The sequence below is a fragment of the Urocitellus parryii genome, chromosome 7, assembly GCF_045843805.1.
Source record: "Urocitellus parryii isolate mUroPar1 chromosome 7, mUroPar1.hap1, whole genome shotgun sequence".
NCBI classification, from domain to species: domain Eukaryota; kingdom Metazoa; phylum Chordata; class Mammalia; order Rodentia; family Sciuridae; genus Urocitellus; species Urocitellus parryii.
In genome coordinates, this window is record NC_135537.1 from 53,566,606 (window position 1) to 53,582,678 (window position 16,073).

At 37.1% G+C, this 16,073-nt stretch overlaps 1 protein-coding gene across 3 annotated transcripts in view; it reads left to right on the plus strand.

Annotated features, from left to right (window-relative positions):
* Nucleotides 1-2,081: 2,081 nt before the first annotated feature.
* Nucleotides 2,082-16,073, plus strand: part of Il7 (interleukin 7) — a 56,425-nt gene continuing 42,433 nt past the window's right edge. For 2 of the 3 annotated variants that reach the window (XM_026384712.1, XM_026384728.1), the window contains exons 1-3: nt 2,082-2,091; nt 8,033-8,166; nt 12,860-12,862. In XM_026384712.1, the coding sequence (XP_026240497.1) occupies nt 2,082-2,091; nt 8,033-8,166; nt 12,860-12,862 (147 nt within the window). The remainder of the gene's footprint in view (nt 2,092-8,032; nt 8,167-12,859; nt 12,863-16,073) is intronic. The other variant, XM_026384720.1, reaches the window with a different exon arrangement.

Genomic DNA, 16,073 nt, shown 5'->3' on the forward strand with positions numbered 1-16,073 from the left:
AGTCTCTGATTCCACCCCTGTGAAGCCAAATGAGAAAATGTTCTACCTCACAGGAAGTTTTGCATATTTGGGGACAATATATGTAAAATGCTTAGCACAATATTGCCACAGAGCAATTTTCATGCCATCATTCTCTCTCATGTTGTCAATTAGCAATACTGAATGCCAACCATGTGCTGACACACTGTTTTAAATGGAAGCAAGCTTCCCTGGGCACAGGAAAGAAAAGGCCACTATGACTGCAGCATAGTGAGGTTGAAATAGGTAACAGGGAATGTGGTAGGATCCTATCACACAGGGCCTTGAGGACCTGGTACACAGTGGGAAGTGGCCAGAGAGTGAGAAGCTCAATCAGGTATCATGCCTCTCTGAGAAGGGGTTTTGAGAGGGAGGGAAAGCTGGAAGATTCCCTGGACAGCCTTTGTAGTCATCTGGCAGGGTTTATTTTGGAGGTGGCACTGACAGGACTTGCCAATAAATTGGTTGTGGGGAAAAAAGACAAGAGGAATCAAAAGATCCAAGTTTCAGGCTTGAGTCAGTTGTCTAACTCTCTAATTCATTGTTGTTTTCTTTATCTCCCTCCTTATTCTTTGTCTCTTTTCCTTGCTGCACTATTACAGAAGCTCTTTACCAAATCCAAGTTCATTCCTGCTCATGTGTCAATTTAGAAGTCACAACTCCAGAAACCTCTTCTGAGTTCCCCACTGTGGGGCAGGGGCACGCCCACATGATGTCATCCTCCTCCCAGCATCAATTTCTATATACTTGTACTGTTTGCAAGGTCTTCCTCCTAACACAAGTATTCTCAACATGAATTTTGGAGCCAGAATGTAGCAGGTTTTTTTGTCTTAATTCTCTCTAAGTAAACCGGCATATCACTTAAGGAAGTGTCTGATTCACATATGTGAAGTGCAAATAAGAAAAGGTCCTACCTCAAAGAAAGGTTTGCATGGGACAATATGTGTAAAATGCTTAACACAATATTTGGCATAGAGCAAATGCTAAATACACAATAACCTTTATCCCTATCATTACTGGTTTACATAACCCACCTTCATTTAAGCAGGATTTCTGCAAAACAGTTATCAGAAACAAAACTAAAGCAGGAAATACTTAGGTAATTCAGGTCTAAGAAGAAATTAACTCCTCAATGACACACAATCAAAATGGATAGTTGGAATTATTATCCATCCATGTCAGATACACATGTGGAAGTTACAGTAATTTTCCATGTCCTCCACTTTAGTTGAGTTTTGATTATCTAAAGGTAGCACTTACCTACCCGATTAGGTGGGGCCGCAGAATTGTTTTTCCTTAAGGTCCCACCTGAGCAGGTACATGTACAAAAGAGAGAGAAAGAAACTGATTAGAGAGATTGGAGAAGCAGAGGGCGTGATCCTCTTAATCATTCTTCACTTCCTTTTTTTTATAAGATGACTTGGCAACGTCTGTCACATCCGCGGCAGAAGCGGCGACGCCTCCTCTGTGGCGTCCGCTTGCAATTGCCCAGCTTTCGCCTTGCACATTTGTGGTTTTCGGGGACACATTAGCAACCAATGGTTTTAGCTCTCGGTGGCCCAAGAGTTGCCAAGGCGGTTAAGAGTCATCTGAAAAGTCTTTTACCCTGAATCGCTCTGAATCAGAAGGCCACCTGATTTCTCCTGCGGTACTTGGCAAATTTGCACCTCCCTCTGGTCCTGGTCCAAATGCATGGGAAGTGCTAAGGAAGAACACGGGCGCCCAACAGTGAGGAGATGGTAAAGGCGTCCAGAGGATAAACTTAAAGACTGATCCTACAGACCAAGCCGAAAGAAGAAACTGAAAGTACACTGCCGGCTGATCCTACGGAAGTTATGGAAAAGGCAAAGCACAGAGCCAGGCTGTGATGTGTGCCGCCCCTCCTGGGATGGATGAAACAACAGGCGCGCCGTGGGTGAAAGAAACCAGCTGCAGAGACTGGCCTATCCAGCGCGGACTTGTGTCAACTCCGCGGAAGACCTTGGTCCTGGGAGTGATTATGGGTGAGAGCGTGCTCCTGCTGCAGTTGCGGTCATCATGACTACGCCCGCCTCCCGCAGACAATGTTCCATGGTAAGCGCTCTTCTCCCGGGCGCACAAGTTCGCGCGCCAGGCGCGCCTGGGGACTCCCGGACGCGCTGCGATTCTCCCCACCCCCCAGCGCCAAGGCACGTCCGGGAATAGCCCGGCTTGCACTTTGGACCTGCAGAGAACACTGCCTCTCCTGTGGTCAGCCGCTACCCACTCCTAAGTACAATGGCCCATAGTCATCTGCACCTGGGTTTGCTGTCCCTAGCGGGCTGTGAAAAGCAGAGCCAAGGCTTACCTTCTGTCCTGAGACTAAGCGCTGCAACCTCCGCGCTGCTCAGCAGGGGCAACCTACAGCCAGATCTCAGAGGTAGTCAGTGACTTCCAATGAAAGTCTGTCTGTCCCTAGCCAGCGTTGCCCTGGGCGAACACTGAGCCAAACTAGCTCTACTCGTGCTCCAGGCAGCCTGGGTTCAGCGAGTGAGTAGCTGGGCTCTTGCAGCTCCGAACTTCCTAGAGAACTGAAAGCGAAGCTCCCTGGGGACGCGCTTTTAAGCCCTAAGGGACAGGTCTCCGTAAAACCCCGTTTTTCCCCCTCAGTAGGGCTGGGAGTTTCCATCTGGGGCTGTACCCTGCGCTGTTTGCTGGGAACTCATGTCCTGCAATTTGCATTGAAAATAGCCAGACGTTGCTTTGTCCTATATGCTGGATCCTTGATGGAGGCAGGATTAAATAGACTTCCTTCTAAATTCTAAACCCCTGATGATATCTGCTAGATTTTATTTCCGCGGAATAAGGACTTAAAACGGAGGACAAAATTAACGTGGGTTGGATCCCATTTGGCAGACATGTGGCTAATGTAAGGGGCTAACATAAATAAATTAAAAATACTGGAAGTGAACAAAGGAGAAAGATATGTGAGGGGAGAGGATCTACTTAGGGAAATTGGTATGTTTTACTATAAGCTCTTCATTAAGCTAGAGACCTGTGGGAGAGGGTGGAAGAATAGGGAGCCAGCTTTCTGCTCTTCCTTTTGATGGTCTGTGTACTCCCATGACTATTCTGTTAGATCAAGATTCATTTCCCCTCTCATAGATATTAAAACACCTAGAATTGACTAACTAGGGGAAATGCTCAGTAACAAAAAAAAAAAAAAAGAGGGGAGGAGGAGCATGAGAGAATATCCAAGACAATTATGGATTTGTTAGAAAAGTGCTCCAGAAGTTTAAATGTAGAATTAGAAATGGAGCTGTATCTGTGTTTTCCATGCAATGCCCTTGGTTTCACCACCTGCAATTACTTCTTTCTGGTTCTCTCCTGTTTCTAATCCTTGTATTACCTCTTATCAAAAGTAGACACATAAAAAGACAAAAAAAAACTCAGGGTGTATACTTCCAGTAAGGAAACTTTATTGCTGGATGTACATCTATATTAATGCATCATAAACTACTATTAGCAACAAAATATTAAAATTCTAAGCTTCTAATGTAAATGTTATGATGTAATTATTATATTGAGTGGTTTTCTACATCTTGGTTCCAAGTGATTTTTATGAGAAGTTCAAACTCCAAGACTGTATGTAGGAATACTATTTACATCTCTTTCTTTGCTCTTTCTTTTGAGAGGTGAAGTAGATAAGCCCAATGCGGTGATGCCCACCTGTGATTCCAGCCATTTGGGAGGCTGAAGCAGGAGGACTGCATGTTCAAGGCCATCCTAAGCAACTTAAGGAGACTCTGTCTTAAAATTAAAAAATAAAAATAAAAAGGACTGGAGATGTAGCTCAATGGTAAAGCAATCCTGGGTTCAAACCTCAATACCAAGGAAAAAATAATGATAAAAAACCCCCAAGATATGTTAGAATGAGGAGGAGAACCAGAAAGAAGTAATTGCATTAGAAACAAGGGCATTGCAAAGAAAACATGGAAACAGCTCAGTTTCTAAGTAGATGATGACTCACTATGTGATCCTCAACTATGCAATTGGATTTGGGTGAATTCTTCATATCTGAGGACAAAAAAAAAAATAGAATAGTAATAAAAGCAGAAAACCAAAATGATTAGAATAGGTACAAAGGGAATTTACAAATCGCACCATATCAGTGTTTAAATGACTTGAAAATAGAAAAGATTATTTTGTAGGACCAACTCAGATGTCTAATCATATTTATGTGTTGAGATCTTTTTTTTTCTCCTAGTCTCACTCATATTACCTACTCAAATAAAAGCAAATATTTAATATCTTTTTGAGATAAGGGTATATGATACAGTTTCTGAGCTTGGCCAGAAATTACCTTGGTGAAGTTTTTGCAGAAAAGGAAATGAGTCTTTTGCCTTTCTCTTAAACCCATGTATACCTTTTTATAGGAAGTGGGGTGCCTCAGTAGCTAAAAGCTGAGTTTCTAGATTCCTTAACCTGAACAAAACAGATTTGAATCTTGGCTCTTACTAGGCACATTCTATATTAGAAAAATGTTCTATGGGCCCCAGATTCTACACCTATAAAATGTAAATGATTTCTTTTTCTGGGAGGGTTGGACCAAGAATTGAACTCAGAGGTGCTTGACCATTGAGCCATATCCTGGCCCTATTTTGTATTTTATTCAGAGACAGGATCTCATTGAGTTGCTTAGCATCTTGCTTTTGCTGAGGCTGGCTTTGAACTTGTGATCCTCTTGCCTCAGCCCCTCCAGCTTCTGAATTACAGGCCTATGCCACTGCACCCAGAAAAATGTAAATAATTTCTAAGTACTTCATGAAATGATTTTGGAATTATATTCCCAGTGAAAAGAGATTTATGTAATAGGCATTCAATAAACACTATTGTTCTTGAATTCTGATAAAAGACTGGATTTGGAGGGCTGTAGAAACAATTTATTTATCTTCACTTTGACCCCATAACTTGAGCAGCTAAGAATTGAATGTATTATTTGGCTTAAATTAAAAACCAACAAGAATTCTTAAACCGCTATCATTCTGTTTAACCAAATTCCCTACTGAAAACAAATTCTCCAATTTCAGTCCCTTCAGGAGATTTAAAGACAATTCCACAAGCCCACACTTGCCTTGCATTGTTCCTTAGGGTTTGTCTTTTCTGTAATCCAATGAAAAGTTCAGGGGGAGGGGGAAGGGCAGAGGCCTATATAGTATGAAACAAATGCAAACAAAATAAAATAAAGCTGAGTCTCTTTTCCATTGTGACACTGTTCAAAGTCCCCTCAAGCCAAACAATCTTCATATATTACTTAAGTATGTAGTATGGAAGAAAAGATTTCAGTTGTAAAACAAACCAGATCTTGAGAGAGCTGAGAATCATTGAGATGTGGGTCTCAGGCCTGGGATATTTTTGCAGAATTGTCCTGAAAGCAATTGTAAACCTGAAGAGTTTCTCTATTTGAATGGCCAGGTAAGACAGAATGAAGGGGCTTAAGAGCTGAAAAAGATTTAAGAGATTTTAGTCTAATGTTTTCATTTAAAAATCAGGTAGATGAATCCATTCACTCAGTAACACAACCCACTATCCCATGAGGACAGAAGTCCCAGGTGTCTGTGTTTCCAAAGCCTCATGCTTTGTATTGTCCTAGTGTGTGGGGCTAGCTTTTTCACAACAACTATGGTAACAGAAGACTCTCTTTACAGGCAAGACAAATTATGTTTTAGCATTGATAAATTAGTTGTAGCATCCCAAAGACTGAACTTTCCATCCAACCTCATTGGAAAGAATTGATAAAATGCCACCCAATGAAATAGTAGGTTGATATGAGTTTTGGGAGTAGTTATGACTGAAAATTGGGATGAAGAAGATGGTGCTTATGGAAAATAAAACACCTCATTTTTAATATATAAAATATGGGCCTCTGAAATAATATTTAAGTATAATGGTAAACATATCTCCTTTTCACTCTAGCATTTAATTATTTTACTATAGTCTCCTTAAAGTTCATTCTAAATTATGTGCCTTATAATTTTTCCTTCTTTGTCTATTTCTCCAAAATTATAACTTTAGTATACTTGGAAATGAAAAGAGAAATTAAAAGTATGTTTCTCTATGATCTGTACATATCCAATACCAGGTCAGAATTAATTGCCAGTAATTAATGAGCAATTAATTACTGTTTGAAGATCTTCAGGAGGAAGAAATCAAAGAAGAAGAGAAAGGCGGAACTGAATATTATCTCATGGAAGCAGTTTTTATGCAGAAGGCCAATGAAATTACATGTTATCAAAATATTAGGGCTTTTTTTTTATCAAATTCTGGAAAGACAATAAACTTAGGTGAATGTCCAAACTTGACGCCTACTACCTCTGTGCTACTTGCAGGAATATATATAAATACTCCTAACAAACAGTCCCTAGCACCAGCAACCAGCATCTGGTAGATATTTGATTATAAGTAACTAGGATCATAATCACTTGTCTCCTAAATGTATTCTTAGTTACAGTGCATACAGGTAGTTAGTATTAGATCAATGAACAGATTTTGTGTCTCACTCCTGCATTATATTTCTTTATATCAAGTGTCACATGAAGATAAGACGTATGATTGACGCGTGTTCCTTAACTTTTGCCTAGTCTACTTTCTGTATTTGTAAAAATATCAGTCACTAAAAGCATAATTTATTAGGGAGAGTTACTGATTTTTTAAGACAGATGATAACATAATACAGTTATTGGAAATTTTATGATATCCTTAAGAGTTTTTAGGCAGTTGTCACAATATTAGTTCAGTGAGTGGAAGGAATGTTAATTGAACTCTTAATTAAGGAAGGTACACATGTGGAAATGCCTTGCACTGAACAAGCACAATTAAAGTTCTTTTGTGAAACTCCCAAGAACTTAACATAACTCAGAGTTCACGGAACAATGCAAACAAGACACTATGGCAGGCTGGTGAAGAAATAGATCAAATTTAATGTTTCTGGGAATCACTGAATTTTCAGTTTGTGTATTTTTACAGCCCCAAATCGCACCATTAAAACTTTCATTTCTTTATATTGTATAGCTGCTTCTAATGGGGAAGACTTATCTAAAACAGATAGACATAATGAATTCACAGGGTGTGAATTTATTTGTTGGGTTTTTCTAACATGACAAGAAGCTGAGAAAAGATGTGTTTGAATAAAATGTGGATCTCTGAGTCCATAAATTCAGAAAATAATGAAAAGAAGAAAAGGGAGTATCAAAATACAAGTGTAATTCTAAAGAATTAGGGGCAGGGTAAACCCTTTAAGTTCCATCACTAAAAAGAAAGAACAGGATCACAGTGTAGTGCTGTGGAGATGAACCTCCCACAGTACTGCCCTCCAGGGAGAAGTCAATGAATATTCCTTTAAGTGTACCATGTTCAAGTTTTCACATAAACAATCATATGCCATACATCATAAAATTTCAATAACGTGTAGCTTTTTAAAACTGTAGCATACCTCTTTGCCTGCAGATACCTTCTCTTACAAGGATGTTCAACATAAATCCATATTTACTAAGTCATCATTACCCCTAAAGTGTCTTTCAGAAGTGTTCTTTGATCTCATCACACCTGTTCTACACTTCTTAACAGAAATTTCTATGTTAACAAAGTGAATGAAGCCTGGTGTGCTGGCACACGGCTGCAATCCCAATGGTTTGGAGGCTGAGGCAGGAGGATCCCAAGTTCAAAGCTAGTCTCAGCCAAAGCTAGGCACTAAGCAACTCAGAGAAACCCTGCCTCCAAATAAAATACAAAATAGGGCTGGGGATGTGTCTTGGTGATTGAGTGCCCCTGAGTTCAATGCATGCTACCAAAAAAAAAAAAAAGAATGAAACCTAAATTTCAAAATGTAGTTCTAGTTTGGTTGCTATATAATTTCAGTGTATAGAGTTCTTCCCCCATTATTCAGGAACTGAGATACATATTTAAAATTATTAAAAATAAGTGGTCAAGCCCATTGTAAAACTACAATCAAATATAACATAACATTTAGCTCATTCTTACTTACTGTTGAATTTAGTTTCTTTTAGGTATATCTTTGGAATTCCTCCCTTGATCCTTGCTCTGTTACCAGTAACTTCATCTGATTGTGATATTAAAGGTAAAGAAGGTAAAGAATTTGAGCATGTTCTAATGATCAGCTTCAATGAATTGGTATGTGCTTTTTTGTTTTTCTTACATTTTTGCTCATTGGGAAAATATCATATATATTTTTGGCATGCCATTTTATAATCAAGTATCCATCTATATTTATGGACAAAAGGTGAAATAACTACTAAATAAAATGTAATGTACCAATAACTATATATTTTATTAGTTCCATCATTATATTTTAATGTCCTTTAAAAATAAATCTTTCCTAGACCCTAAGACTCTCACTATCCATTTAAGTCTTGTTACCCTTTATGACCAAATTTCTCATAAGCATAATTCGTTATTACTACCTGCAATTCCCCATCTCACCTTTATGGTGTTAGTCTTTGTAGACAAATTACATAAGGAGAGGTTGAATAACACAGTATAACATCTAAAAGTCAAGGTGTAAAAAAGTGTATAGTTACTTTATCAGAATATGTATACATGCATATATATGCATATATACTTTGTACATAGGTATTATATATAATATCCTGAAAGTTAATTTTTATTTTCTGCAAACACTGTTTTTTAATTAATCAATTTTATATTTTAGAGCAGATTTTGATTTATGGAATATTTGAACAAAAATTAGAGAATTTCTATGTACTTCTCCCTCTGCACAGTTTTCCTTATTATTATCACTTTGCATTAGTGTAGCACATTTGCTAAAATTGAGGAATTATTATTAATACATTATTGAATCAAAGCTCATAGCTGACATTAGGATTCACTGTTTTATTCAGTTCTGTGGGTTTTGGTAGAGGTATAATATCATGTATCCATGATTATTGTAGCACATAGAATTCATTTCACTGTTCTAAAAATTGCCTATGCTCCACTGACTCATCCTTCCCTTTCTCCTCCTGCACTCCTGGCAACCGCTGATCTGTTTACCGTCTCTCTAGTTTTTCCCTTTCTAGAAGGTTATGTAGTTGGAATCATGCAGTCTGTAGCCTGTTTAGGCTGGATTCCTTTACTTAGAAATGTGCATCAAAAGTTCTTTTATGCTTTTTTTGTGGCTTGGTAGCTCATTTATTTTCTTATTGTAGAATAATATTCATTCAATGGATAGGCTACAGTTTATCTATTCACAGATGGAAGGATGTATCCTGGTTGCTTCCAAGTTTGGGCAATAATAAATAAAGGCTTCTGTAAACATACATGTGCAGTGTTTGGTGAGAACATTAGTTTTCTATTCATTTGGATAAATATCTAGGAGTCTGATTGCTGAATCATATGGTGTGTTAGTCAGCTTTTCCTCACTGTGACCAAAATACCTGACAAGAACAACTTAGAGGAGCACAGATGTATTTTGGCTCAGGGTCCCAGATGTTTCAGTCAATGCTTAGCTGGCTTCTTTGGCTTGGGCCTGAGACAAGGCTGAACATCATGGTGGAAGGGTGTGGCAAAGGAAAGCTGCCTAGCTCTTGGTAGCTAGGAAGAGGAGAAAAAACGAGGGGAGGGAGGGAGGGAGAAAGATAGGAAGGAAGGAAGGAAGGAAGGGAGGGAGGGAGGATACAGAAGACAGAGAAGGAGGCCAGGGACAAGATATAGTCCCCAAGGGCATACCCATAGTGACCTACTTCCTCCAACCATGCCCCACCAACCTATAGGTTCCACCTCCTCCCAGTAGCCCATTCAAATTATTAATTCATGAAATGGATTAATCAACTGATAGTGTGAGAGCCTCAGATTTAATCACTTCTCAAAAGCCGCATCTCTGGACATTACTGTGTTGGGAACTTTGGAGGGCCCTTCCAGAGCCAAACCATAACAGATTATAAAATTATGCTTAGCTCTGTATATAACTGCCAAAGTGTCTTCTAAAGTGACTGTACCATTCCACATTCTCCCAGAAGTTAATAAAATCCTAAGGTTGTTCACCCATGCCAGCATCTGGTATTGTCAGAGTCTGGGACTTTTGCCATTGTTGTTTTAATTTAGAGTTACCTAGTAATATGATGTTGAACGTCTTTTCAGATTCTTACTTCAATCTATGTATCTTTATAGGTAATGTATATGAACTCACATCTGAACTGACATCTCAACAATACTGAGTCTTCTAGCCATTTCCTATAACAGCTCTGCATTTGTTTATATCTTTCTTTGATTTCTTTGATCAGAGTTTTGTACTTTTCTTCCTACAGGTCCTGTATTTATTTTGATAGACTTATACCTAAATATTTCATATTCTAAGGCTCTTGAAATATGATGTTGTGTTTTTAATTTCAAATTCCACTTGTTCATTGCTAATGTGTAGAAAAGCGATGTTTTTTTAATATTAATTTTGTATCATGAAATCGTGTTACAATTGCTTATTAGTTCCAGGAGTTTATTAATGATGGTCTTTGAGATTTCCTACATTGACAATCATGCCATTTGCAAAAGTTAATTTTCTTATATGGTTTAAGAGATATATCAATACAATGTGATGTGTTGACTTTTTCATATATAATCAGTTCTTTACAATTACATTGAATATCTGCATAACAGAGATAAACCCTCTCTCAAATATTCATAAAATGGCACAAATTGTCTTATCTGTCCCTTCCTTACACTTTCTTTTCCACATACTTATGTTGAAATGGTTTGATGTTCTGGGAAATTGAGAATTCTGCCTCTTGGGAGAGTTTGGGAATTCAAGGTAATGTTGAAAGCTGTACCACAAAGATCCCTGATTTTGCCCATTGACAAGAAAAAAATGTACATACTAAACAATACACGTGCAATTTATATCTCATACTATTTTTGACATTGTAATAAGTGTTCTTAGAAATCCTTTGATTTAACATAACATTTCCCATTCAATTTTATTAGCTGGGCAGAGGATCAAATAGCATTATTTCAACCACATTTACAAATGACTATATGTGTGAACCAGGGATAGATCCTCCTTTTAAGAAGCTTGCATTTGGGTGATGCGTAAGTTTTGGTGGTAAAGAATGCAAATAGTAGCTTTAAAAGGAGAAAGAGCAACCACCACCCTATTATTTCAGACATACTGGTTGTGAGCCACATTTGGAAATGAATAGACATGCATTGTGGTATAACACAGATCAGTTTCAGCTGAAGGGAAAGTGCATGTTGGTGCATACTGAGCTGATCTCCAATATATTTAGATAGTATACCTTTTAAGTAAAATTTGTTGAGCCTGCCCTTCCCATACAAATTTAGCATTTGTTTATTTAGTATAATATCCTCATGGTAACTTCTATGTACATTAATAATGATATACACAGAAATAAAAATTTATATAAAATGAAGTAAAAAAACTAGATAAAATTGCTAACATTTTCTTCAAGTGGACATAGAATAGAGTTATAGTAGTAAAAATATGGAAATTATTCTAACTCTAATCTGAAGTCCAAACAGGGAACAGAATAAGAAGGAGATTCATTCTTTCTACTTAATGCAGAGGGAAAGAAAGGTTCATAATATATGATAAGGTACCTTACTCTATATGATCTGCCAAGCATGGAGTACAGATTCATAGAATTGGAGTGACTAAATTAAATAGAATCAGCATTTTAGGTTTCTTGATACATGTTGCCAAATTATTTTATGGAAAGTATGGATAGGTGTATAATTCTTATACACCCTGCATATGAGATCATCACTCTTGTCAATTTTTATTATTTTTATTTTTAAAACCACCTGCCAAGGCAATAGAATATTGACCTCTTGTTTGAATTTATTTTTCTTCTAGTGTTAGTGCATTGAATATTTTTAGAGTTTTTTCTTCATATCTATAAACTTCTAATTTAAAAACTATAAATAAATAGAAGGAAGAACAGTAGAACAGAGAAAAGGGAATGGGGGAAGGGAGAGAAAAGGGAAGTACAGGAGACTGAATCGGAATAAATTATATCTCATGCTTGTATGATTATGTCAAAAAGAATTCCAATATGATATACAACCAACCATAAGGCACTAATAAAATTATTTGACATTGAGATAAAATTTATCCTTTTAAAAAATCACAATTCAGTGGCTTTTAGTATATTCAGAAGTTGTACAATCATCATTACTGATTCCAATATATTTTCATCACCCAAAAAGAAATCCTGTACCCATTACCAGTAATTTTTCATTCCTCCTCATTAGCCACTGGCAGACATTAATATGCTTTCTGTCTATGGATTTCTCTTTTCTGGACACTTCATAGAAATGGAATCATACAATATAGAGCTCTTTAATTGGGATTCTTTGACTCAATGTGTTTTTAAGTTTCATTCATATTATAACAAGTATCTATAATTCACTTCTCTTTTATAGCTCAATAAAATTATCTTGTATGGATATGACATATCAGCTGCTGGACATTTGTTTCTTTTTTTTTTGCTGTAATATGTAATGCTACTATAAATATTGGTATGCAAATTTTGATATAATTTTTTAAAAAAATTTGTACCTAGGAGTGGAATTGCTGGGTCACATTGCAACTGGCTTTGTTGTTTGGAGATTTTCAAATACTGCTTTGATCTCATTATGCATTATTGGTCTGTTGAGATTATCTATTTCTTCTTGATTCAGTCTTGGTAGGTTGTATATGTTCAGAAATTTATCACTTTCTTCTAAGTTTGCCAATTTGGTAGCATATAATTGCTCATAGCAGTTTCTTATGATTTTTTATGTTTCCATGGTATCCCTTTTAATATTTCCTTTGTCATCTAATATTATGGACTTGGATATTCTCTGTTTTTCTTAGCTAGTCTGACTAAGATTTGTTATCTTTAAAAAAGCAACCTTTTTATTGATCTTTTGTATTGTGTTTTGGTTTTGATTTCATTTATTTCTTCTCTGATCTTCATTATTTCTGTCCTCCTGCTAATGTGGAGTTTTGTTTGTTCTTGTTTTTATTTCTTTTCTTTTTGCTTTGAGATGTGTTACTAGGATGTTTATTTAAAATATCTATAATATTTGAAAAAGAAATTTCCATGTATACATTCATTGCTATAAACTCTAAATGATGCTTTTGCTAGATTCCCAAATTTTTGATGTGTTGGGTTTTCATTTGTTTTATGAATTTTTCCCTTTTATAGTAATAATTTCCTCATTGATTTAGGAATGTTGTTAAGTTCCATATATTTACATATTTTTCACTGTTCTTCTTTTCACTGAATTGTAGTTTTATTCCATTGTGGTCTGAGAAAATATACTACATGATCTGGATTTTTAAAACTTGAGACTTGACTTGTGACCTAACATATGGGCTATCCTGAAAAATCCATGTGATGATGAAAAGAATATGTATTTTGCTGCTGTTGAATTAAATGTTCTGTAAATGTCTGTTAAATCCATTTACTCTATAGTGTGGTTAAACTCCTGTGTTCTTTGTTAATTTTGTCTAGACCATCTGTTTACTGATAAAAATGGGTGTTGAAATCACCAACTATTACTGTATTGAAATCTGCCTGTCCCTTTACATCTCATAATATTTGCTTTATATAAGTGGCTGATCCAGTGTTGGATGCATATATGTTTAAAATGGTTATGTCTTTTGCTGGATTGAAGCTTTTATCATATATGAGTGTCTTTGAATCTTTTTACAGTTTCTGATATAAAGTTTATTTTACCTAACATCAGCATAGCTACTCCTGCTTATTTTTAGTTGCTATTTACCTAACATAACTTTTTCTAAGTCTTCATTTTAAATCTGTGTATATACTAGTGAAGGGAGTTTCTTGTAGGCAGCACATGGTTGGGTCTTGCTATTTTTATCAATTCTGTCAATTTATGTCTTTTGATTGCTAAATTTAATCTACTTACATTCAAGGGAGTTTTATTTTTCTTTTTATTCTTTGTTTTTTTTTTTCAATTCTCTTATTCATCTTTTTTCTTTAATTGTCTAAGCTACTGTATACTCTAGTTTAGACATTTGTTCTTCTGTTTGGCCTGATGTGGAAACTCTCAATTGTATTTTTTAATTTAATTAATTGAAGTTTTTAGCCCTGATTTCAGATTATTTTTATGATTTCTATCTTTGTTAAATTTCTAATTCATATCATTAATGGTTTCTCTCATTCTATTACATTGTCTCTCTATATTTTCATGTATCTCACTGGGTTTCCTTAGGATGATTAGTTTGAATTCTTTTTCAGGCATTTCATAGATTTCCTGCAAATTTGGATCTATTTCTGGAGAACAACTGAGTTTCCTTAGAGGTGCCATGCTTTCTTATGTGTCTTGGGTCCATATGTTGATGCCTACACATCTGGTGGAATAGTCACTTCTTTCTATTTTATTTTGTTTTATTTTATTTGGTACCAGGGATTGAACTCAGGGGCACTGAGCCACATCCCCAGCCCTATTTTGTATTTTATTTAGAAGCACAGTCTCCCTGAATTGCTTAGCACCTCACTTTGGTTGAGGCTGTCTTTAAACTCATAATCCTCCTGCCTCAGCCTCTCAAGCTGCTGGGATTAACAGGCATGTACCCCTGTGCCCAGAATAGCTTTTGTAGGAAAATAATTGTATTTACATGAGATACAGGGTGTCAACTGAAAAGATATTTTGACTTTAGTTCTAGGTGAGCTCAACAATATAGCCTCCATGTGATTTTTCAAGTATAGACAATGTCACCAGTGTCTTCTAGTGATGCAATAATGTAGGTTTCACCTATTCATGAAGATAATTGTGTGACTTTGCAGTTAATGTGGGCTTCCAAAGGTGCACATCCTTAGTCCTACAGAGTTAACTGTCAGTAATTCTGCAATTATGATAGCAACAGCCATGGTCCTGGTGGCATGGGATATGGAGATAACTTTCCCCAGGTCTAACAGGGCAACTATTGTTGGTGCCTGGTGTTGTGCAACCTTCGTTTGTGGTCCTAGAGCCACAGAATATAGAAGGGAACATTCCCATATCCTGCGGAATGAACATAGCTAATGCTGGTATGTGTTCATGGCACAGGCAACTGTGATCTTGGAATTGTGGAACACAAAGAGGACTTCTCCATATTATATGGGACAGGCAAAGGTGACTCAAGGAATTTGACACCAGCATCCATAGTTCCAATGCCATGGGATGTTGAAAAGGCCTATACTAGGTCTCACAGGACAAGTGCAGTTGATGCTGTGAGTTTTTATACTCTTGGAGCTGCAGGATATATATACACTGGGTCTTCCCTAGGACCAACATGGTATGTATAGTTGATGCTTAGACTTCAGCAATGGTCCTGAAGCTGTAGGACATGGATGCAAACTTCCCCAGTTCTAAGAAACAAGTGTGGGTGATTCTGGAGTTATCTGGCCTCCGGAATTGCAGTCCCAAAGCAATGGGCTATGGAGATTTTCATGGGTCCCACAGGATGAGTGTAGGTGACTCCAGAGTTTGTAGTGCTGGTTGTCTTAGTCCTGGAGCTGAAGAATGTGGATAGGAGTATGCCCCTCAGAGCAAGTATAAGTTGCACCTGGCTGTGACACTGGTAGCTATAAAACACTAAGGGTTCTGTCCTTCACTCTATGGGGTATGCATTGAACTAAAGCTTCTGTTGACATAAGAGTGTTGGCTTCTGGCCCCTAAGGCACAATGGCATCTAGCAGTGGGTTGTAGCAACTTAGATTCTGAGGACTAGAGGGTAGGGCAATGTAAGTTGCTTCTCTGATACAAATCAGTAATTCAGATCTCAGCTAGCTCCCCAAACTAGCTTTGAAACCTCTGAGAACTGTAGAATTCTGCTGTCCAAACTGCTGATCTGCTCCTATTGTGGGAATCCCATATACCTTTCCTTTTACCTTTTCTCAGAAATGTGAAGCTTCCCTACAGCCAGGGGACCAGGTTTTGTAGTATGGTTTGTTCTTCTTTATGTGCTGCCTTTCTATTCTCTGCTGTTTGGAGTTCCTGACACTTCTCTTCAGCCATTTTGGATTCAGCTCCTTTATGTCGAACTTTTTGAATAACTATCAAACTGTTTTCAAAGT